At 38.9% G+C, this 25,565-nt stretch overlaps 2 protein-coding genes across 2 annotated transcripts in view; one reads left to right on the top strand and one right to left on the bottom strand.

The window, feature by feature from the left end:
• Window positions 1-1,256: 1,256 nt before the first annotated feature.
• On the bottom strand, window positions 1,257-19,469 carry PTCD2 (pentatricopeptide repeat domain 2). Its single transcript, XM_084505121.1, has 10 exons — window positions 19,354-19,469; window positions 17,875-17,967; window positions 14,966-15,095; window positions 14,120-14,237; window positions 12,157-12,235; window positions 10,854-10,945; window positions 7,855-7,968; window positions 3,905-3,979; window positions 3,018-3,131; window positions 1,257-1,558 (listed from the first exon to the last, which is right to left on the bottom strand). The coding sequence occupies exons 1-10, from the start codon at window positions 19,457-19,459 to the stop codon at window positions 1,334-1,336; spliced, it is 1,146 nt and encodes a 381-aa protein (XP_084361247.1). The 5' UTR covers window positions 19,460-19,469; the 3' UTR covers window positions 1,257-1,333.
• Window positions 19,470-19,489: 20 nt separating this feature from the next.
• Window positions 19,490-25,565, top strand: part of MRPS27 (mitochondrial ribosomal protein S27) — a 45,131-nt gene continuing 39,055 nt past the window's right edge. Inside the window, exons 1-2 of the mRNA XM_084505120.1 lie at window positions 19,490-19,583; window positions 21,609-21,686. Of these exons, the coding sequence (XP_084361246.1) occupies window positions 19,520-19,583; window positions 21,609-21,686 (142 nt within the window). The 5' untranslated portion in view covers window positions 19,490-19,519. The remainder of the gene's footprint in view (window positions 19,584-21,608; window positions 21,687-25,565) is intronic.

Consider the following 25,565-nt stretch of genomic DNA (forward strand, 5'->3'; position numbering starts at 1 on the left):
AGCATTCCCCTTCTCTCTCAAGAGAGAGAAATGTATAGCTTATTTAAAAAAAAAAAAACAAACAACAAACACAACTTTATAGTTAGCACAAATAAATCAATCTCAAGAAAAACAGTAATCAAGAGAGCAAAGAATAGAAAATGTCAGCTATAATGACAACAAATTATAACAGAAGTTATTAGTTCAACTGCAGGTAGGATTGTAGTGGCAAGGTTTTGGTAGTAGGGGACCATATGGGTGGCTTCAGGATACAGCCTCAGATGGGTATCTAGCTAATGCAGACTAAAACCAACAAAAACAAAACCAGCAACAAATACGCATACTTTAGTCCTAAGACAAACCAGCCTCTTGCAATTAAAACATACTTGAAAATGCCAAATAAGGTAATTAAATGGTATTGACCTTATATATTTGCAATGTAACAAGTTAAATAGACCAAACTATCTTCTATTGCATATGAAAATGTAGTTTTATATTAGTTTTTCCTGATGGTAGCAACCACCTGAATATATTAAAGAGCAACTCCATCCTTTCATCTTTCTGAAATTAATCTTTGCCAGACTACATGCAGCCTTTACAAATCTTGTATCAAACCTATTCATAAAGAAAAGATTGGGAGCTACTTCCATATTGTACAGGAAGCATTGAAATGATTTCCAGCTGATCCCAAGCAGGACTGTTAAAAACCTGTAAACTCCCGAAAAACTGAAACTATGAGTCACACAATATTACAGAATGATTATTCCAAAGCAATAACTTTCATTCAGGAATCTTTTACAAGTGAGAAAACAACCAGCCAGGTACCATACTATCTCCCATGAACCATTCATAAAAGGGCACCAAAGACGTTTACTTTCCTTTATGATTCTCTTGAGATGCACAGAATTTGAAAAAAATGGTCAATGTAATTTAATACTCCTTCATCTAGGCTCTGGGTCACATCTATTCTTTTCAGCAGAACACTGTATCGTGAACAATGGTTTTTTGTTTTTTTTTTTTTAATCATGAACAGCAGAAGTCAGATCATATACAAATACTATTTTGTTTACCTCTATCAGGACATTTAGTATAAGGAAAATCCTGATTTAAATCCTTGAGGAAAAGCTTCAAACTATTCTGATCACTCAGTTTCGAAACAATACACAAACACCTACTGTCATGGCTTATTGTTCATTTGAATTTCGATACTAAAAATCTACATGAGCTATATTTAGTTTTCAGTTTCACGCAAGCAATTTAAACAACTGCCCATGGCGGAGGAGGGGAGAAGCCATTTTATTCAAACACTTCTAGATGATGCTAACAGTAGTTCAGTTTACCACCAAATATTGAACTATTCCAACATCAGATTTGATTGAAGCGATTTAGCAGCCTGATAACCCAAATGTTTTTGATTTAAAAGTTTTGCAGGGGCCTTCTTTGAACTCGGAATCTGGAAAAGCATGTCTTCCAACGTGTTTGTGGTTATCCGTCCTGAAGCTTGTAGTTTGTTATATATATCTCTTAATTTGGCAGAAAGGTCAGGGCTTTCTTCCATCCTTTCGGTGGCTGCAGCCAGCTGGGGAGGGTAAAAATGACACATTGTTAGAGTTCAGCAAATGAATGTTTCAATCAATCACTATATTGAAGACAAAGAACTATCACTCAAAATGAAAGAAAAAAAGTATATACATAATATAAGATTATGTTATATATGTGCAATGACTTGTAAGAAGAGGATTTTAAGCAGCACACATTATACATCACGAGGCAACTGTGGAAATGCACTGGACACCTATTAGAGAAAGTTTATTAGATTAAAAACTTTCTCAAAGTAGTATGGTCCTATTTCCAGTCCTACTACAGACTAATGCAATTATTTAAACCGAGGCAACATAATTGCTTCCTGGAATCTGTTTGCCAAATCAGCACTATTATAGCTATTATTACATATCACACTAAATGTACAGTACAAATCAATAGAATTCATACTAAAGAACACTGGAAAGTTCATAAGCTATACCATATGCAGGGTATGAGGTCAAGAATGAGTGAATCTGTGAGAAATTGCTATTGATCAATAACCTACTGTGGAAGGAATGGGGTAGTACAAATATGTGGTCTTCTTAGGAACTGTCACAAATTTACCAAACAAAAATAAAAACACAGCATTGAAACATGTAACTTTTATTGCAATGAATTTACAAAACTAACTCTGATTTAAAACTTTCTTTTAAATACAGCAATTAATATCCATGGACTGTGTTTTGAAAGGCATGTTACCCTTCTGCCCAGTATTTATTTTATGTTTCAGTTATTTTGTTAACAGCCAGCAATGAAAGTGTAAGTATTTAATTGCTAACATAGTCTTAAAATACCTTGTTCCATACATACATTTAAAATGAATATAATTTTCAGGAAAAGAAGTAGTAGTGCTGCCCAGCTGATAGGAATACATGTGTGTATGTACAAAGTCTTCTCAGTGATCAATACTGTAAAAACTGTTATTTCCCATATCACACTTCTCTCTGTACCTTTTTTTTTGTGTAAATATCACCAATATCACCATGCTAACAATACCACTGTCATCAGAACTTTATTCTCATTTTTATATCAAATGAAACTAGCATATAAGGCAAGGGATTAAATTAATAAATGCCACTAGGGTACTCTTCATCTTCCTTCAGATGAAATTTGAGCTTGTAAAAGCTAGATCCACAATAAAAAAGGGAAGACAGCTAAGTGCTTTGCACAACTACACAATAAGCCAGCCAGATGCTTTGTGGCACCTGAATGCATTAGAACTGAAACAGCTTTAGTAGGATGAACTCAGGCCCCCGACAATGCGTAACTGAACTACACCAACAAGATTTAGAAAAGCATCATAGAGCTCCTCTCAGGCTTGCCACCAAGATTTAGAAAAGCATCATAGAGCTCCTCTCAGGCTTGCCTCATCACCCCCAGGCCTGCACCCCTGACCAGCATACATCAGTGATGTCATATTTTCTGGCTGATTCAGTTCCTTATTATATACTTACCACTTGCTCAGAAAACTCAATTTTTTTCACAAAGGGAGGAGTATCCATTTCCACTGCTGCTTCTAATGTTTTTAATACTTCTTCTAGTGAACCAGATCTGAGCTGGACAAGAACCTTAAAAATAAAACAAATCTCGCACAATAGTTATCATCAGAAAGAAAGCTTTGAAAAAGTGTTTGATGAAAACATTATGAAGCGAAGCAGGACCAAAATATTTTTCTAGATACTGTGCTGATAAAATCCATTAATCATGCAGAAGCCAGATGGAATTACCAATTTCCACAAAACTTTTTTTTTTTTTCAGCTGTTGGGCAAGGAAGGGTGAACCTAGAGGCAGAACTCCTCTGGTGGACCTGCATTATCTGTTCTGGAATAAAGTGTTTATTTACATAGCTTACAGAGGTCATTTACAGGGCACAAGCAATAGACTCTCAGGTTACAGACCATGTAACTAAAGAAAAGCATTTCTGTTCATATGGCTGAGGGAGGCCTGAAGCGGGCAGAGCAGAGCTAAGGAAGGCATTTACTTGGAGCTGTGTGTTTTGTTTTTTTTTTTTTTTAGATGTCTTGTAGCACAGAAACAAAAAAGTCACATTGTCATAACTAGAAATCGTTCCCAGCTCTATACACACAGATGCAGGACTGGCCTACTTATCATTCTAATCAATGGTAAGAAGTGATTTTAAAAAAATGAGGGGAAGATGTTAGCAATTAAGAACCAATCACCTAACAAAAATTGTCTGTTGGCTCAAAAACTAAGTGAGCAACGTTACTGATATAAGCTTATGCTACTAAGAAGCTAATCTTCTGCTCCTCTGCCCATGAGAGTTGTTGTCCAGTACAGCATATATCTCTGTCAAACTTTAATACAAAACAAGCATACTTACTTTAAGATTATTGTATATTTTGTTGTCTGTTTTCCTTATCTGAGAACAATAAAATTGGGCTTGTGCTATGTCATTCTAGGAAGGAATTAGAAATAATGAAAAAAAAAATAGTTAAACATGTGAGTTGCACTTCCATGTGAATCAAAGTTCAAGAAAAAAAAAAAAAAGGTCTTGTAACTTTTCAATGAATCACAAACCAGCACCTAAAATACCCTCACCAAGACCTATAGGCCTCGTAGAGCATCCAGCCTGTGAAATACCCTCTGCTGGAGTTTGCAGGATACCTAGTTCTCCAAAACATTGGGCTATTTTCAGATCTTAGGTCTCAGATAAGCACAAAAGTGAAGCATATAACCAACACTGAGCACAAGTACACCGATAAAAGAACTACATTCAAGCTTGAAGTCTGGCACAAATCTGAATACTTAAATGAAGTGCAGCATATGGTAATGTTGGCATTTATCCTGTCCAGAGCTTTTAACCTTTTGGACATGCATATTTACAGTGATACCAATTGATTTGTATAGACAGTAAGTGTTACACTGACATTTACTAAACCAACCGCAGTTACTTGGTATAAAGATAGATCTTATTCAAAGCAAAATGTATTGCTAAAAGATCATGCAGCTTTAGGAATAGTTAGATGTTATATGGAGCACTATTCTGTTTGCCAAACTAGAATTATAATTAATTTTTATAAAAAACAACAGTATTATGGACATTTCATGTTATTTCAGAGGCAGAGATTTTGTTTTTTAACCCCACTGTTGACAAAAGGCCCAGCCATATCACCATGCACATAAATTAATTTGACTGATGCTATTGTTCAGCCTGTGCTGTTCACAGACACCAAGCAAAAAGATAGAATGCATAACAAAACCTTAATGATGATACTTCATGCATCCAAATTGGTGAACAACACCAAATTTCTAGTTCTTACAGATCCTCCGGAGAGGTTGAAATCAATCTGACCTCTTTAGATACAAAACAGAATGTTCAGAATTTCTTCCAGCTGTATGCAAATTAATGGCATGGAAAATCTGATCTCCAAATTGGAGAGAGATGGATTTGAAGGGTGGAGCATTCAGTGGATAAGGAGCTAGCCTGAAGGCTGCTGCTCCCTGAGAGTTGTGGTCAATGGCTCTGTGTCCAGGTGGAGGCCAGTGATGAGTGGTGTCCCTTGGGGGTCTGTCTTGTTTAATATCTTTATCAGCAACACAAACAGGGGGATTGAGTGTACCCTCAGCAAGATTTCAGATGACACATAGCTGAGTGGTGCAGTTGATATAACGGAAGGAAGGCATGCCATCCAAAGGGTTCTGGACAAGCTACATAACTGGGCCTATGTGAACCTAAAAAGGTTCAAAAAGTCTAAGTGCAAGGTGCTGCACCTGGGCTGGGGCAATCCCAGACAAGAGCACAGATGGGGAGAACTCATTGGGAGCAGCCCTGCAGAGAGGGACTTGGGGGTTCTGGTGGATGAAAAGCTCGACATGAGCCAGCAGTGTGTGCTTGCAGCCCAGAAGGCCAACTGCATCCTGGGCTGCATCAACAGAGGGATGGCCAGCAGGGGAGGGAGGGGATTGTGCCCCTCTGCTCTGCCCTGGACAACCTGGTCTAGTGGGAGGGGTCCCTGCCCATGGCAGAGGGGTTGAAACTAGATAGTCTTTAAGGTCCCTTCCAACCCAAGCTGTTGTATGATTCCATTCTATGAAACAGTAGACTTTAGGATGTTATTCTCCTGCTGAACTCCTTCAGCACCTGTTCATGGCAGTGCTTATATGAAAAACCTCACCCTTAAAGAACATGCTGTGGAGAAATATAGAGTCATAGAATCATTAAGGTTGGAAAAGACCTCCAAGATTATCTGGTTCAACCATCACCCTACTACCCCTGTCACCCACTAAACCATGTCCCTAGGCACCACATCCAACTTTTTCTTAAACATCTCCAGGGACAGTGACTCCACCACTTCCCTGGGCAACCCCTTCTCCAGTGCCTGACTGCTCTTTCTGAGAAGAAATGTCTCCTCATTTCCAACCTGAACCTCCCCTGGCACAACTTGAGGCCATTCCCTCTAGTCCTGTCACTAGTTTGAGAAGAGGCTGACCCCAGTTCCCCACACCTTCATTTCTCTGCTCTTGCTGCCCACACTATTCCTGATCCAAGCCAGGATGCTGCTGGCCTTCTTGGCCACCTGGCTGGCTCATGTTCTGGTGAGTATCAATCAGCACCCCCAGATCCTTTTTCTCTGCACAGCTTTCCAGCCACTCTGTCCCAAGCCTGTAGCACTGCATGGGGTTGTTGTGACCAAAGTGCAGGACCTGGCACTCTGCCATGTTGAACCTCATCCCATTGGCCTCTGCCCATTAATCCAATCTGTCCAGGTCCCTCTGCAGGGCCTTCCTGCCCTCTGGCAGATTGACACTTCCCCCAAACTTGGTGTCGTCTGCAAACTTACTGAGGGAGCACTCAATTCCCTCATCCAAGTCATCAACAAAGATATTAAAGAGGATGGGCCCCAACACCAATCCCTGGGGAGCACCACTGGTGACCAGGTCACTAGCTGGATTTCACTCTGTTCACCACCACTCTCCGGGCCTGGCTGTCCAGACAGTTTTTAACCCAGTAAAGAGTGTGCCTGTCCAAGCCATGGGCTGCCAGCTTCTCCAGGTGAAGACTGTGGGAGACCGTGTCAAAGGCCTTGCTGAAGTCTAGGCAGACTACATCAACAGGCCTTCCCTCATCCACCAGGCGGGTCAACTGGTCATAGAAGGAGATGAGGTTGGTCAGGCAGGAATTGCCTTTCATGAATCCATGCTGACTGGGCCTGATACCCTGGTTGTCCTGCATATGCTGCATGACTGCATTCAGTTTGAGCTGTTCCATCACCTTTCCTGGCACCGAGGTCAGGCTGACAGGCCTGTAGTTCCCCAGGTCCTCCTTACAACCCTTCTTATAGATGGGTGTCACATTAGAAAATTTCATCTGGGACCTCTCAGGATGACCTTGACTGCTGATAGATGGCCAATACATATCATAGTCCTTGAATTTGCCTCCATAGATAAACATTTTAACATGAACGTTTAACATTAAAACTTTTTAAGATACATATATTTTATTAGATGTTCTTCCTCTACATCTGAACTTTCATCTTGTGGACTGGACATGTCTAACTTCTGTTTCCAAATACTGGAGTTCTTATCCCCTATGGCAACAAACCACCTGCCCTTAAATCCCTTATTTTCTGGCAGTGTGCCAGTCTGACCACAGCCAAATGAAACCCTAATGTCAATGAATCTGGGAACATAACTGTTCTATGATCAAACGAATGTATGAGAGCGTAAATCATGCTGACACGTCGGCACAGAGGTACAGCTCCCTAGCATGCTTAGTATTCAGTTTTTATTGAAGTATTGTGCCTTAGGTAGGAAACTGACCAGAAAATGCCATGTCATGAACTGGGCACCCTGATGTAGTGGACAGTGTCCACGCCCATGGCAGAGGGGCTGCAACTAATTGATCTTTAAGGTCCCTCCCAACCCAAACTATTCTATCTGAAAAGCTGATTGTACATATATTTTGCATCATTGTTTTTATTCTATTTAACGGAAACCATCACTAAACAACAGCATGACTGGGCCCATGGTTATACCTAAGTGCACTGGCCCAACTCTCGTCTGGTTGGTAAGAAAATTCTATGTGGCATTGTTAGTGGCACAAAATACCCATGCATTAGAATGAAGACAGAGGTTTAGATTTCAGAATTTCTACACCTACTTTGTGTGGGAGTCACCTATAATCCTACTATTTCAGGGGCCTAAAAGTTATAGTACTTAAAATAATTGCACAGGTCACTTATGCTTCCCCTATGTTGGCTTTCTTGCGCCATCGTATAGCAAAAAAAACTATTGAGATTCAGGGACAAATCAAAACAAAAGGCATTGTACCTGTTTCAGAGCAGACGCCACAGCAAAGTAGAATGCACGCAGTGGTAATGAGTCACCTTTTAGCTGTGCTTCTTCAAGCAGTTTTGCAGAGATTTTGCAAGACTCCAGGCTGTCCTGTGTAGAAATGTCAAGTCTAAGTTGCACTTGTAAATCTTGTGATCTGAAAGGACTGTAAGCAGTTGCAGTCACATTCAGAAGGCATTCAGAAGTTAATGCCAGCAAGGCAATATATATTTGAACCCAACCAAGCAGATTCTGTGCAGCACTTCTTGAGAAATGCAACACCAAAAGATGATATTCAGATCTACAGAGTTCAGAAGACAGTAACTATCATTACTTTAACAACTATACTTTGCCCTGATTGTTTTGACTTCTGCAAACAGATAACACCTGATCGTTAAAGTACCATTTCCTTTTTTACTTTCTTATCATTCCGAAATCAGGGAGAAGGCTGACTTTTTGTCTTTATTATAAAAGCTACATTGGATAGTTAACAAAAATCAGTGTTTCCTAAGCATTGAACTATCCAGCACCATTTCATCAAAGAAATCTGCACACATGCAAATTTAAATATTCAGCAGTCTTGAGCCTCCCTCTTAAAAATTAAATTGTTCAAGATGTTTCCAAAGTAGATACTCTAATGGGATACCTTAGATATTTGCTTGTTTTCCAACATAAAAAACTTTATTGCTGGCAAGCAATAAATAGCATCAGTGTTCCATGTTCACATTTGTTGGTAATTAAGTACACCAAAGGTCAAGAATTACCAGCATACTTAACTTTATGGGCATAAATATTCGGCATCTTAGTGTAGTGAATGACATATGGTAATAACATTAATGCCACTATTTTAATAAGAGTCTAGAGTAAAAGGCAATGAGTTCATCTGTGTGTTATTTTAAAAAACATCTACTATCAAAAACAATGCTTCTCGCTCTGGAAATGGTAAATAGAGCTGACTAAACCCCGAACAAAGCAAATAAAACCTGCCAAACGTGAGAGTTGACAGCAGGAAGGTTTTGTTACAACTGGCACCACTGATTTGGATAACAGCCTTCATGTTCCTTCCTAGTATTTGCTGTTGATTTCTATTACTACTGTACAAAGTGCCACGAATGCAAAATAGCAGCTGTGATTTAAGGGACAGAGTCATCATTTGGGTTTTTGTTGTGGTTTAACCCGGCAGGCAGCTAAGTACTACACAGCCATACATCTTGAAGATGTTTCCCTTCAAGGTTTTTCCTGTACTTTCTAATGTTGCATTACTAGCAAAAACATTTTGAGCTCCTTTTAACTTGGAGTCTTAGTATTTACCACTAACAGATGAATCAACTGATTAAACATTTGAAAGAGCTCAGTCTAATGCTCTTTAGTTTATAAAGGGCTACTACAGCTTATTCCCCTATTGATAGTATTTTATCTTAATTTAACAAAACACAAATTTATTTTGTCTCTTAAAACAATGGGGTGTAAATTTACTACCACTTCCACAGCATTTTTATGAATTTGTTAAACAAATGATGTGCCAGATTCTTTGCTGAAAACACACGTAGAGCCAGTAGTAGAAAATACATCTCAGGAACCTCTTCTCTTCTGTATTCTATGGATCTAAGCCCTCTGTCAACATGCCATGGAAAAAAAAATAAGAATTTTAGAGAGGATGTAAAGCTACTGCAGAGAGAGTAATGGAGACCTCAGAAAAATACAGTTAGGTTTTTTGAAAGCCTTTATCTGAAGGGGCAGAGTGTAGACCAAGGAGTAACCTTGTATCCATAAATATTGGCTAAGTGGCTGCTAACAGCAAACACCAACTTATGAACTTGGTTGTAGCATAGTATCAGTGTCTTTGTACATTCACAGCTTCCTAAAGAAAGCACGCTCTGGGTAGACCTGGTAACATCCCTAAACAAACTGCATCATTCTCCAAATGCAGACAGTTTACACAGATCTTTTTTATCTCTGTCTACAGGCCCAGTCTATAGACACCAAATGTACATGGCTATTTCTATTTCCCCTGAGCTAAAAGCAGCACCAGTTCATTAGAACTGAGTATTTCAGAAGCACCACAGAAATTACTGCACAGTTATAAATTTAGGCTAACTCCTTTTTATCACATATGTAGTCTGTTTCATTGTACAGTTAACTAAGAAATCTGAAGAAGTTTAGTCTAGCGGTATAATTTTTTCTCAGCCAGTGTCTTTCTAAAAACATGGGAAAATTGAAAAAGTTTTCTACTGAGTTTGGAAAAGGCTTATGTTAATATTTCAAATTGCAGAATTCATTCTAATCTGGAGAAGAAGATTAAAAGAAGAAAGTTTGAGAATCTCACCTTGCTACAAAAGAGAAACGACTCTAGGGAAACAGTTGTAGAACCTATATAGTTTAGGTTTCTTACTGTGTTCATGCTCTTTTTCTCCAAACTAAGAAAACAGCTAAGCTCAGGGGGAAGTAAGATGCCTCTCACTGAAGGCATTCATTTATGTTTCTTTTCTGGACCCAGTTGCACATTTTCTTCAGGCATGTGGGAACACACTACCTTTGACAACTCTAACTCTTACCAAATTTGGGTGTGATTGTAGAAATGGTCTAAGATTTACTTGGAGGAGAGGGGGAGAAATGGATGGGAGATGTTTGACAAACAGGACATGTTATATATGCCCTGTCCCCGAGAGAAGCCAGACTATAAATCCAATATTGTGGTTCAAGCACAGAGTACATTCTGGCACAGACCAGAGAGAGAATACTAACAGCTAATCAGATGTTGTATCCAATTTGTTTCTTAATGTTTACATTCTTGTAATTTTGGGGTATTTAGTTTGTGACAATAGTTTGTATGTTCACAAAAGATTGTGAACAACGAAGCAATTTATGACTTAAGGATGTCTAAAGTATTTGCATTAAAGAAATCATGACTGGAAACACATAAATTTCAAAATCCCCAAAGAGGAAGACAGAGGAGGCATTTCAAATGCTTCATCATGTAAATTGAAAATACTTACCAGTTTGTAGCATATTGCAAATGCCAGTAAATAGGTTTCTTTGTTGAAAGGTATACCTTGTTTTTTCATTTCTCCCAGAACTTCCAAAGCACCTGCCAAAAACACAGTAGTGTTATTCACTTCTGAAATTTCAGGCTATATGTTTAATTATAGGAAGAAATAAAATAAAATAAAATCAGTGTGGTATCAGCTCAGTAAGTCTACTTCAAAAGAAGAATGCCAACTGAAATCTATTAACTTTTTCAAATTAAAACATTTCAAAAACTTTAATTCGGGGTCGGCTGGATGCAATAATGCTTCCCAGGTAGCAGGTTTTCCATCTAAATTAGCACCTGGTTTTACCGTTCCATTATCTTGACACAAACCTAAAACTAAGTTCTGGATACTTGGCAAAGCAACTCTCATTCTCCCTAACTGCCCAGAATTAAGACAACGGTCTTTTAAACGCACAACCAAACCTTCTACCATTTTCAGCAAACTATCTAAAAGCTTTTCACTAAAGCATGTTTCATTACAACCTAACACTGCACCCAGGCTCTGATCTAGGTACTTTAACAGTGGCTCAAGTCTCAGCCTTTAATACAAGTGTTGGACAGATTTGCCAAACATCAACTGACCAAGCGCTACCCACTCAACAAATTCCAAATTAAGTAATTTTTTTGAAAAGCTTATTCCATACTTTTTTTTTTTTTTTTTTTAAACCAGTCAAGTCAGATGATTCTGTCATACAGAATGTATGGCCCTCTGTCACAGAGGGCCAAATTCTGATTTTAAGCATTTGCCTTGAATATTTTAGTAACCACTCTGTATGTGAACACTAGGAAGATAAAACAAGAGAAGACTCCTGTCTGTTTTCTTACGGAAGTAAAAAGGACACTTTTCCCTGCTCTGACACAAAAAAAAAAACAACAGAATTGCCAGCAAAATTTGTTGGAGAACTTCCTGTTGCAAAAGCCACATAAAACTAACTTAGAATAGGGAAACCAAAAAGCTGTGGGAAAGTACCAACCAAGGAGAAGTTAAGCCTTCAGAGAAAAAAGCTTAAGGAAAAAAATCCTACAGCATAATCACAATTCTGCAGAATTGCAGACAGTAAAAATACTGTTGCAAGTATTAAACAGGTAAAGCATTCCATTTTTATTACACACTACATTGCAGCTACTTTGCATCTGTGCAGATTTATATCATATTTGTCCCTCTAAAACCTTGTCAGTATTCTATAACAATCAAATAAATATTTATATACACATAGGGGGAAGACTGCTTCTCAAAACGTGTTTGCACTAGCTAACTCAGTACTTACTTTCATAATGGCCCTTTTTAAACAACATAGTCATCAAAATATGGAATGATGTACTCTCTGAGAAAAAACCACGCAAGTTCTGTAGGAAACAAACAAACAAACATACAAACAGAGCAAGCTTTAAGTTAGGACAAGTATTATTATTGTGTGCAGTGTTTATCAGGGCCTTCTACTGGAATGAGCTCCATCTTTGTTAGTTTAACGTTTACCTTTCTGTGTTCCCTAACCGTCCCTCTGCCAAGTAACCTCTAAAATACCAGTGACTCAGTATAGTTAAAAGCACACTTAAACAGATGTTTCCCAGAGATTCACACTATTTTTTCCCCCAACGACAGATTGTGACCTTCAAGTTAATACAAGCAGAAGTCCCCAATGGCAACTCTAAAAGCCTCGCAGATACGCAGTTGGCAGCTGAATAGAAGTACCTTTGGGTAAAGTACCACCACTACGAAACTGAAAAAATATTCTGCTAATCACAGTACCAAATGATGATCAGGTTAACACAAGGTCTTAAGTCATAACAAACATAGTAGCAGAACAGAGAGCAAGTATATTTTACAAGCCACTGCACTCGTTGCATGTTGGGAGAACATGAATAACCAAATAAAATGTCAGATGCATTAGGAAAATTTCTGCAGCGGAGTCTGAAGAAGTGTTACTGCACATTACTATTCATCAGTTACAAAGTTCTGTGAGTGATACAGGATTTGTCTTGATGACACAGACCTCAGTCAATCAAACAAACCAACCAAAACCCTTACACATGCCTCATTTAAGAACAGCAGGCAAGTGATACCTCTCCCATTTTTGGCTATGTACATCCCATGCCTTGATGAATTCAAATCATAGAGCTTACTTTCCACTGACCCCCATAGGTTTGAAAACATAGCATTGTTGCACAGAATCATTTACATGTCTTAGATGCTGGATATGATTAATGTTTTGTTATAATAGCACGCAGAATTTTACAAATGTTCAAGTCACTAAGTTTCTTCTGAAATAAAAATGAGCTGGCAGTGTGCCCAGGTGGCCAAGAAGGCCAACGGCATCCTGGCTTGTATCAGGAATAATGTAGCCAGCAGGACCAGGGAGGTGATCATCTACCCCTGTACTCTGCTCTGGTGAGGCCACACCATGAGTACTGTGCGCGGTTTTGGGCCCCTCACTGCAAGAAGGACATCGAGGCCTTGGAGAGTGTCCAGAGGAGGGCTACGAAGGTGGTGAAGGGCCTGAAACACAAGTCCTGTGAGGAACATCTGAGGGCGCTGGGATTGTTTAGTGTGGAGGAGGCTCACCGGAGACCTTACTGCTCTCCACAACTACCTGAAAGGGAGCTGGGGGTCAGCCTTTTCTCACAGACTAGTGGTAGGACTGAGCAACATGGTTTAGTGGGTGACAGGGGTAGCAGAGCAATGGTTGAACCAGATGATCTTGGAGGTCTTTTCCAACCTTAACAATTCTATGAAAAAGGTCCTGAGTGAATACAAATCATAGCACCTCTACAGAGTTCAGGGGGAATTTGAAGTAAAGAGTAACATGATTAAATCTGTTGGTGCAAACAACCCAAGGGACTTCAGAGGACTGCTACGTAAGTACTCAGAAGTATTCATTTCCAAGTATGATCTAGGCAATATGGACGCAGGAAACAGAGGATGCAAGAAAACACAGTACTTTTCTGAGCAATTATTTTTAATCAAAACTTTTTTTGATTATCAGTATTGAAATGATGCAGTTATACAGAAGTACAATAATTAAAAATTCAGTTAAACTAGCATTTGGTTTTCTTTTCATTTTCAGGTTACTTTTAAAATTAAAAACATATAATCTACATCCTTAGAATAATGTTGCAGACATCCTTCCCACTGCAACAGATACAGTTCAAGACTGAGCTCATGCACAACATAATTACTCATATTGAAGTAATAGGTATTAGGATATTTTTGAAATATGTAGAGCAAATTACCTGATCTTTGATAAGTTCTACTGCAGGTGTTTCAAGGTCTAGCTCATAACATAGCCTCATAAAGAGGGGCCCAAATTTAAAATCACGTAAAGTTGTGATTCCATTCTGTTCATGGTACCTGTTGGAAAGACTCAAAAGAGTTAATCACACAAGGCATAGAATTTGCCAAGCTAAAACAGCTTTAAACAGGCAACATGATCTACAGCTGCAATGACAGAGGCATGCTTTTCTATCTGCAGTGGCCAATAGTATTTGGATACAAAAGGAGATACATTTTAAGGAAAAATATTGTTTTGATTCAACTAATAAAGTGAACTAGTAATAAGTATTCTCTATTTCCAGCCAGGACACCCACATCAAATTAGTTAAAGAATGCATCTCTTTTACCAAACCTCCCAGCTATTTTACCTTCTTCTATTCACAGAGCAATAGCAGACAAAGTTGCAGCAGTCTATTTTAGTGTAGTAAAGAATGTAGCACCGCTAAAGAATTTTTTTTTTCATAGCTCCTGCACTATAACTGCTGGGATAACTCTCACTCACAAAACGTCCTGACCTGCCACTGCTAGCTCCAGACCAGCTTATAAACAGGTGTTTCTGTGTGGGTCACTATTTATTCTGCATACAACAGAACATCAGTTCACTCCTATAGCTTCACTCTCCTTTGATCTGAGAGCCTCTGAATAGTTGGAAGATCCAAAGTAAATGGAAATATAGCCCTAGTTTAAGGAACTGTGCAGATTGCCACTGAATTAGGACAAGTCCTCATCTGCAGACATAACCTACAATGATCTAATAAAAGTGAAAAATAAAGAAAGCAAAGTGTTACCTGGATTGTTAAAAGTACCTGTAAATAACTTTTCTGGCTAGTTCCACATCAGCTGAAGTCTGACATAAATGCAGTAAAATTTTTAATTCATTTTTGAGAATCTTTCCATTTTTCTTTAATTTTTCTTTAATACTGTTAAAATATGGATCTGAAAAAGAAGCACATAACAGCTATTCATATACAATTCCATTATCTGTGTTGCACACTTTGTACCTGAAATATGGCGATTCAGAGCAGCAAAAAACTTTTTTTTTTTCAGCCAATAAATAGGTATAAAATTTTCCCACAGAGAACCATGCCTAGTGTACCCATGGTGTACCCATGAAGTCAGAGCAGACTTGGAAAACTCAGAAGATGTTTACTGTGAAATTAATTCCGTTGTGTATGGTATGGAATACATCAGGTAATAAAAAAAAATTAAAGGGGAAGGAAGTCTTTAAAGTGACATTTGCTGTCTTAATCTCTTTTTTAAAAAACAAAGCAAAACAATCCCACCCAACATTCATATTACCACAGTAACTTCTACTCAACACTGTTAGTACAAAAAAAAATTACAAACCTTCATAACTGATGCAAACAAGAAGTCTCATACATTATTACATATATATTTCTTTACATAGCCATAAACTTAGTGTTTCTTCCCTTCTCCTTGAAAAAAGACGTTTCTCTATCCACAACATATCTCCTATAGCAGAGCAAGCACAAAGACCAGCTGGTAATTTCAAGGCTCTGATTCAAGCATACACAAGATTAAAATCATGTATATCACCTGGAAACCCCCTTGCTTTATTGGAGCCGCACACCTACTTGGACAGCCATTGAACTTTTACGTAGCAGCTCCTTGGTTGCTCCTGTTTCCAAGCTAGTAACCTCCACCACATAGAACCATAGCATGGCTTGGGTTGGAAGGAACCATGAAGATCACCTAGTTCCAACCCCCTGCCATGGGCAGGGACACTTCCCACCAGACCAGGCTGCTCAAAGCTCCATCCAGCCTGGCCTTGAACATTTCCAGGGAAGGGGCATCCACAGCTTCTCTGGGCAACCTGTGTCAGTGTCTCACCACCTTCTGAGTGAAGAATTTCTTCTTAATCTCTAATCTAAGTCTCCCCTCTCTTGGTTTAAAAACAAGATTATTTGTCCTGTCATTATCTGACTGAGCAAAAAGTTGCTCTCCGTCTTTCAATAGCCCTCTCTCAATACTGAAAAGCTGCAATAAGGTCACCCCTGAGCCTTCTCTTCTTTAGGCTTAACATCCCCAGCTCTCTCAGCCTTTCTACATAGAAGAAAGATGTTTGCCTATCTTTCTCTTTGCCCAAGAGAGCACCCCACAGAACAACATATTCAGCTATTGGATGCATATCTGTTGCTGCATGCAAGTAGGAGTCCTTACTCAAGACTGAGATGCAGGGCTGAATCCTGTGAAGTCTAAAGAATAAGTGTATAGAAGTAAATATATGTATGTTTGGGACAGACTCAAAGATGCACCAAAACTTAGAAACCTGGGATCCAAACTGTATTTATAAAGAACACACAATAGTTATTGTGGCAACTGTAGTTAATTGCTTATCTTTTGTAGTTTGCAGTATAACTATTATAATATTGTAACTCTATCCATAACAAAAACTGTAATAGTATAACTCTATAACTATAATAAATAATAGGTTTTACATATTTTGTATAACAGGATAGTTATTACTGTGTTTTCCATTTCTAAACCAAAAAGTTTACTGTGATCTTTAACTTTTCATCTTTCAAGTGCTAAACACTGAGTATAAAAACCAAGTTCACATACACAGAAATAGGTTAGCACACTGTTTTCATCATTTCTCAGAGACTAAGACTTGTACAATACAAAGGTGAACTGTGATTATGTGGCTTCTACAAACATGTTTTAGCAAGATATATTGGAATTTATCACAATGGGTCAATCAGTCTTAAGTGTGTCATCACCACAGCAAATTGTAATAACATTACAACTTGTCACTGACTGATTTAAATTCTGGTATTACCTTATAGAGAAAAACTGTCGTTTTGACTTTACCTTCCTCTCTGTCCCAGAAGACTTATCTATACAAAACTAAATTTGATGTGTCCCTTCCTTGCACTTACATATAACGTGCATATATATGTATAGATAATATATATACACACACCCTTTGGAATAACTGTCACAGTAAGAGGTCTTACATCACCAGAACGCTTGCATGTGATTAAAAAAGTGCAATAAGTCAACTTCTACCTAACCATACCTAGATTTTAAGAGCAGATTTATAGTTTTATTTATTCTCTTTAAAGAATGAAATTTGTATGTATGTTAAATGAGCATGACAAAATCCCTAGTAGGGAAAATCCACTGATCTTGCTCCTCGATCACTTTGGGAAACCTTAACTTGTTTTTTGTATTTGGAATTTACAGATGTCATCTAGAATTAGATATACAACTGAGAAGTTATACGAGGTAAAACAGAAAAAGCTAAGAATTAACTCAATAAATTCACAGAGCAAGTTAAAGCAATTACTGGCACAGGTTTTCTCTGGACAGAGAAGTAGCTGTAAGGCTTTATATAAAGTTTCTCTGCTGAAGATGTATTTGAAGCATGATTCATAGACTGAAGCAGTACTTCCTACTAGACTGTCTGATGAAGTTGGAAATGTAAGGACACAAACATTTCAGCTTCTGTGTAAGCACCTTGTATACTTGAAAGCTTCTCCACATTTTCCAAGACAACATAACTAATATCATTTCATTCTACAAAGCCTGAGATCTTCAGTCAATTTTAGCAACAATTTGGAAGAGAAAAATACAAGCTCTTGCTTTGAATGGGGTCAATTTTATGTCATATTATAATGGCTTTGACTGTCTTCTTGTTTTCTAGTACTCATGTTAAAATTGAGAATGGAGATTATCAAATAAATATAGATACCTTTATTGCCATGAACTTCATTTCTAATTACCACTTTTGTCTGCTGAAATTCTTGTAACTTTAGATCATCTTCTGTTAGCAGATACCGCTTCCCTACCATAAGAGAAAAAGAGGAAGGTTGAGTTTTACATTATAACAACTAGATTAATAGTATGGAACTTCACATTTTAAAATTAGAGCTGTTAACTACCGTGTGATGCTAGGCTACTGGGAGTAGTGCAACGCTAGAAAAAAGAAAAAAAAAGAGACTGCAAGAATTGCCCACAAGATCAACAACAAAAAAAAAAGCACACACAAACCCACAACAGCTTTGTCGTAGCTTTCCAGTGTTAATATATACAAAGTCAAAAACTTATGTATTTATTGGATGTACAAAAGCAAAATTGGAGATACCATTCCATTCTCATCTAGCCAGGACAGAAGAGGATTCTGCACAAGAGTAAGATCTGTCATGCTTTTCTAAGTATTTTCCTTGTCAACTCTTTGTTCTTGAGAACTCACTAGAGGCACACGGAGCCCCTCCTCCTATGTGCTGCCCTTGTTACTGCCAAATGCCCTGCTCCAGAAGCTTCAAATGCTGTGAGAAGATTAAGGGGAAAATGCAAAGATTATCATTTGGACTGTAGTAACACTCAGGAGACCTAGTAGAAAAGACAGTCATCGAGACCAGAATCTCAGGCTTAACTCTGGGTGCTGATCCCAACTGTTCTGCTTTGTATGCTCCCCTAGAAAAAGTGTCGTGCAAATGCTCTTTGCCAAGTTCTTGCTGCCACAAACCCAGCTCTCCAGTGGTGGATTTTCATCTGCAAGCAGTGATTTGGTAACATTTTGGTCACTGTAATAGCTTACATTGTCACAATCTACTCTTGACAAGTTTTCAGCCTGTGAGAGAATGATTCTCATCTGGGACACGACAAGCACTGACCGCAGCTTAAATGTACGTTTTCGATTTGCCGAGCAAAATGTTAAAAAGCCACAGAAACAAAAATGCCTGTATTCTGTGTAATTGAAGCACGGTACTGATACACTTCATGAAATCTGAAGGAAAAATAATCCTTGAAGTGGCACGTTTTCCATTAAACTTAGGAGCAGCCCCAGCGGGTAACGCAGCACGGATTGCCCCGGGTGACGCCGCCGCTTGCTCCCCACGGGCCCTCCCCGTGCCTCGAGGCTGAAATCCGCCCAACCTGGGACTCTCTCCGGGGCTGGCGTTGGGATCTGGCAGCTGCCCCACGCCGCACCCAGGCAGCAGAGTTTTACCTTCCTTTACCTCATTTCACCGAATTCCACCCTTCCTTAAATCCATACTTGGCGGCATTCCGGCAGGAACTACAACTCCCAGCAGGCATACGGCTGGCAGCACCCGCCAGGCATGCTGGGAGTTGTAGTACCCCAGCCGCTCTCCCAGCCTCTGCGCAGCCCAGGACCGCCACCACCCCGCATCCCACCGCCCTCTCCCCACCGCGCAGCCCTCGCTACCTCCGGCCACACATCCCCAGCACCCCGGGGCGGGCAGGCGAGCCGCCGAGCGCCGCACCGCCTCCCGCATCACCCGCTGGGACCCGCCGCCGAGCACCGCCGCCATTTTGTGCCCGGGCCTGCCGGGGAGCTGGGAGGGGTCGCAGCCTGCCCCGCCCTCGGCGACATGGCCGCCCCCGTGCTGGTGCGAGGCGCGCTGCGGAGCGGGAAGGCCCTGGGCGCTGCGGCAGGTCGGTGCCGCGCCGCGCTGTGGTGTGGGGATGGCGTCGGGGTCGGACACGGCCGCTTGCTGTGGTGGGCTGCGGGGGTCGTGAGGGGGCTCGCGGGTGGTCGCGGTGCGGGGATGGGGAAGTGGAAGGGGGTTTGGGGGAGGCTGTGTCGGTAGGGGTGGCCGAGGTGGAGGGCGAGCAGCGCTGGGTGACGGGAGTTAACGTGGGGGGGGTGTTGGGGGTGATAAATCATAGAATCATTTAGGTTGGAAAGGATAAGCCCCGGGCAGGCAGAGTTTAGCAAAAGCCGTCTAGTGAGTAAGGTGACAAAGTCATATAGTCAGGATGGTTGCTTTTGAGGAGCTGTCTTTCCACAAACAAACAACAAAAAATCCCCCCCCCAAAAAAAAAAAAACAAAAAAACACACACACACACACAAAAAAAAACACAAATAAAAAAATCCCCTTCAACCTAAAAAAGAAACACAAATACCAAACATACAACATTTGAGAACTCAACTCCACAAAGTTTACTTGAAACATGTTATTCGTGCATAATCTTAAGGTGCCTTTTCGACTTTCCTGAGCAGGAATCCTCTGTGCTTCTTCCTGGTCACTAAATGCCCGTGTCTCAGAAATTGTGGGAAATATTACGGAAATGCCTGCTTTCCCTCCTGGTGTAGTAGCTGCTCAGAAGTGAACCAGCATGGGGAGCACAGATGTGACTTCCAGCTTGTCTGTCTACAGAACGTAGTGCTTTAGATGTTTGTATTTTAGGAATGGCATCCTTAGCTGTGAATGAACATACAGAAATTTATTAAAAAAAAAAAAAAAAGACAAAAAGAAACAGACCTTTTGTGTGCATCATTTATCAGCGTAATGAAAAGCGTCTTTAAAAGTAATGGGTCTTTTTCTCATGATCTGTTTAATTAAGCTGTGTACATAGTTTTGCAGCCTGTCTGTGGAACTGTATGCTGGGTCATTTTGACAAAAATTTACACAGATGTTCAGAGCTGGGTATCTGTGTAAATTTGTCAAGAGAATGATAAAGTAAAGGATGAAAATTATTACATACCCAAGAATTTCAGAGTTTCAGTGTAGCAATTAGGCTTTCAGATAAGGACTTTGAAGTAGTCACTAAGACTTCTTTGTAGGATAATAACATATATTTCTAAAATATTTTGTGTCTCTTAAGAATAATTTCTGCAACCTTCTGCTTCTGCAAGTATTTCTTCATCCTTAAGCAAAGTTTATCCAGTTCTTCATGCATCTTCAAGGCCTCATCATCTGTCAGTGATGAGCAAACATAAACCACGTTCTTCCAACTGAAACATTTTCTGTTTTGCTTCAGAAGCTAGAAGAGAGTCTAGAGCAGTTTTCAAAAGTACAAGCAGTATCTAGAAAAAAGTTTCATAAACTTTTGAGTGAACTTTGCATATCGCAGGAGCTGTAAGCAAGAGCTGATCAAATGTGGAATGTTTGTATATGAGCATCTAGCATCATTTCCAGTGAGACTGTTATGTAGAGGCAGAAAAAAACCTCAGCCAGGAGCAACAAAAAAAGCCTTTTTTCTGCATGATCTTTCCCTATGTTTACACTTTTCTGCCTACTTTTAACTAAATGCTAGTGTTTCATGAAAAAAGGCCATGTGTACAAAGAAGCTATCCTTTATTGTTGATTGTTTGTTTTTCCCCACCTCTACGAATTTCTTATTTTCTTAAATACATAGTTCAGTTTTGGGAATATTGGTTGCATGCTGGTAATAACTTTTAAGGGGGAAATTTTCTGTTTTAAAGACGACAAAGTAATAATGGCTTTTTCAGACACAAGGAATCCAAACTGCTTTGGTAGTGCTGCTGACAGCTGTGCCAAATCAGTAAATGTGACAGAAAAAAGGTGATACCTGATAAATAATTGATATGCTTATTTAGAAGTGTTTAGGCAACCTGGCATACACAGTGATTTATTTTATTTTATTTTATTTTATTTTATTTTATTTTATTTTATTTTATTTTATTTTATTTTATTTATTTTATTTTGCATTAGGTAGAAGATCTCTTCTTTCTGCAGCCTATGTGGACAGCACAAAATGGGAAAAGAGGCAAAAAGAAGAGCATAATCTGGGTAAGAAAAGTTTATTTCTTCCACTTTGACTAATTATTTGCACCTGAAATCATATTAAACTAGTACATCATCTATAAATACTTCAAAATAAGAAAAAGTAAGGAGCAAAATGCTTCTGAAGTTCTGTGCAAACATGTGCTCAATGTGTTAGAAATACCTTGCATATTCAAAGCTGAAATGCTGAAACAAGTCAGGATTTTCCAATTTAATTAACTTTTAGTTTCTACAAACTGATTTTTTTTTCTTTCAAAAAATCCAGAGCTTTTATGAATGACATATTTTTGTGTCTGAAAGCTAAGAAGATTCTGTGATTACAACTAATGTTTTAATTCTAATACAGTGCAAAGGATGACCTACTGTGTAAGTATTAGAGTGTTCCTGTTTAAAAATGTTCTTTTTTAAATAATATTTTCTTCAGAATTTTGCAAGAGGGAAAATTACATGTCTTGTTGAAGTTTTATGTTTTTTAGTTTAAGGGAAAAATTAAACATTTTATTTCAGATGAGTTGCACATCAAACTATATATGTATCGTTCTGAGAATCTGCATGGGAGCTTTGTAGCTAAATTCACTGGCTAGATTACATTTCAGATGATATGCCACCATAAAGGATCATAAAGAGACTGTTGTACATTGTAACCCTTTGCTGCCCATGCTGTGTTTTCCGACCTGAAGCCACAGGCTTGAATGCCCTGGGATGCATTTGAACCTGTCATTTCCAGCTAAAAAAAAGTTCTGTTTTTTTTTTTTTGTTGTTTTTTTGTTTTGGCTGACTTCACGGGCAATAGAGATCCCTTGTAGAAGAAAACAGTGTACAAGTTCTTGTACAGTCCACGTTTGGCTTTCCCCAGCCCTAGCAAGGCCTTTTGTGACTCTTTGGCAAGCGCAGTTTTTGCTGCTGATCTTGGTTTGAAGTTTTTGCCAGTGGTCTTGATCCAAAGCAGATGCCTGTTCTGTGATCTTCCAAGAACTACTTTGCATTTTCATTCTGTGTTCATGGAAAAAGAAAACAAGTTAACACAGTGTCAGCTGTATTAGCATTTGCAAAGAGGAGGCAACACTAGAGACATCTGCTCTGTAGCTGTCAGTTGCATGGTTGTGAATATAATCTTCTGTCTAGCTTCAACCATCAGTTGATGGTTGTAGCTAGAGAGAATTCCTCGTGTTGAGAAGATGCTATTTTGCTTGTGTATTTCAGGCAGTGCTTCAGAACTTCTATTTTGCAAAACTATACTGTGTTACTACACTTCCAGAAAAAAAGTATTTTTGAATTAAAGATGAAAGAATTGTTTTAAAGCTAGTTCAGTTTCTTGCTGCAGTTGTTTGGTGCCATCTCAGACATAAACTTATTTACTGTGTCCATATAAGGATACATCCTATTCTTTTCTCCATAGTCCCAATTTAGCCTTCCAAGCATGGGTGTGCTAGCAAACTCCAGTACTGAAAAAAGTGTGGGAAATAGCTAGGTTGTATTTTGTGTACAGAAGCATGTTTGTTCAAAGAGGCATTTATGGTCCTTGCCTTAATTTGGGATTTACAAACTACTTGCTGATAGGAAGATACCTGTTTAGAAGGAAATTCTAAATTCTAAATATTCTTATTAAAAATTAGATACCAAGGAAAAGGAGGCATGGCTGGACTTAGATTCTGTAATACATGTATTTCCCTTGGTTTGTCGCTAACAAGGGTAAAATTACGTGATAGTAAGTATCTTGATAAAAAAAAAAGATAGCAGTTACTGAAGTCCAAGGGGCTGGCGTAGGAAATGTGTTTGTAAAAAACTCAAGGTATCTGAAGTGCCTCACCCAAAGCACCAGGTGGCAGTGCCGCCTTTGCAAGCTTGAGTAATTTCCATTGAAAGAATTCTTTGGTATAAGGTTCTTTCCAGAAGCTGCCAGGGACATGGATATACTGAGAAATATAAGTTTGTACTTGCCTTAGCCTTCATTTATATTTTTCTTTCCTTTTTAAAATAAATCAGGGATGTCTTTATGTAGAAAATGTAAACGCGTTAGCTCATGAGTTAAGGTATTAGCTCTGCCTATCTCTCCTAGGGGTGGAAAATTTAGGGTCTCAGTTGTAGCTGCCGTCCCATCACTCGTTTTCAGCCCTGTCCTAGATGGACAACTCCTGAGAACTAAAGGGTAGTTTATATCCTGTGACCTCACATCATGTTGTTGCTACTTGTTGAATTCCATATGCTATGGATTGGTATATACTAGGAATCAAATAGAAACTATATGGATTTCTTAGATGTAGAAATTTTAGGGCAGTATTTATGAGAAAGTATTTGTACTAGTGACGTCTTTGATAACTAGTGAGTACATAGTGTGAAAGCACCTGCAACATGCATCTGTTAGAATGTGCACAGAATTTTGCTTTGGCTGTTAAAATATTTGTTTGGGTTCTACATCAATGTTAGCACTCAATTTTTATTAATGATGTTGCTAGGAGACCAGGGCAGTCACTCTCACATTCTAATACTTCTGTCAGGAAGTTTTTAACTGAAAACAAGCTTTAATCTTGATCTTTTAATAAGAACTTACAGTAAGCTTGGTTCAGAAAAGTTGTTGAATTGTTTCAAATCATGAATCTGAGAAAAAAGTCTGCTCCTAGGCAGTCTTCAAAAAAAAAAAAAAAAAGCAAGCTAGAACAGAATTAGTCACTCGTAATTATTCATATTTAGAAACTAGAGCAGAAATCACAATTTGTCTGGAAACAAAGCTAAATTTCCAATTTACTTGATTTGTTTCCTATTCTTTGTTTCATTAACTTTCTTTTTATTGTGACTCATGTACTGGAGCTGATAGGTAAGTGATTGATGTTGATTTCCGTGCTGAAGCTCTGGTGGAGATTGTAGGCAACGTAAAAGATCAATTGTTAAAATTCTGCAATGGGAAGTCTCCTAAAGTAGGCATTTGTATAAATTGCTAACAGTTTTGAGATCTTGCACTCATGGCATTGTATTCATTTGGTTTTTAATCTCCGTAAGTACTCAGTGTTCCTCAAATGGACTTTTCATGTTCATGAATACTTAGACAAAAGAACTGCCAAGCTCGAGGTTAAATATAGCCCACGACGGCTTTGAGTGTCACCTTACTGTTTTCTGAGTGATACGCGTAACAGAAATTTTTCTGGAATAAACAATTAAGTTCCCAACCTGTGCCATTGTCTGTCTCTGATCCATGTTGCTTTGTCATCAAATGTAGCAGATTTGAGTGAACACTTTTCTTCAGCCATCTCAAAGCACAAATGAAGAATGTTGGCTCACAGTAGGCTTAGTAAATTTAGGCAAGAATCTAGCCATTCTTGATTCTTGTCAAGATGACCCAGCTGCAGCATCTGCCCTCTCTTAAATTCTAGTGCTATTGGTAATGCCCTCAAGGACTTTACCCATGTGCTGCATCATGACCTTCCTGGGTGCTGGGGAGACAGGTAATACAGAGTGAAATACAAATTCTCTCTGTATGGGTATTCCCACAGAAAATGCTTTACTACTAAAAAAGTTGATCTGCTGTCTTAGTGGCTTTGTGATGTAGCGTGGCATTGGTGGGCCACATAATTTCAGCATCCTATATTGTATTTTGCAGGAGCTGGTACTTGCCTTGGCATTTTTGCCCTTAGTTTCCATTCCCTTTCGTGGTTGCAGAATGCTCACCTTCCCTTAGCTAAAGATAACTGCATGTCAAAGATAGTCTTTTGGTGTTTCAAGTAACACCTTCAAGTGCCTCATAAAGGAAGAGGTTATGCAAATACAAAATACTGGTATGCTACAGACAGCAGCATTATCCAAACTCAGAGTCAAGCAAGACAGACTCTTGCCATTTTATTACAGCAAAAATCTTTGCACATGCTGTAATTTGAGAGAGCATTTTTAAGA

Source organism: Aythya ferina (assembly GCF_964211825.1).
Source record: "Aythya ferina genome assembly, chromosome: Z".
NCBI lineage: Eukaryota > Metazoa > Chordata > Aves > Anseriformes > Anatidae > Aythya > Aythya ferina.

Excerpts from the sequence above, each read along its gene's own strand:
- PTCD2 (XM_084505121.1), bottom strand. The coding sequence starts at position 19,459 with ATGGCGGCGGTGCTCGGCGGCGGGTCCCAGCGGGTGATGCGGGAGGCG. Across the intron at positions 17,968-19,353 it reads CTGGGGATGTGTGGCCGGAG|GGAAGCGGTATCTGCTAACA; the intron begins GTAGCGAGGGCT and ends CTCTTATGGTAG. Across the intron at positions 14,238-14,965 it reads GCCAGAAAAGTTATTTACAG|GTACCATGAACAGAATGGAA; the intron begins GTACTTTTAACA and ends TCTTTCCAACAG.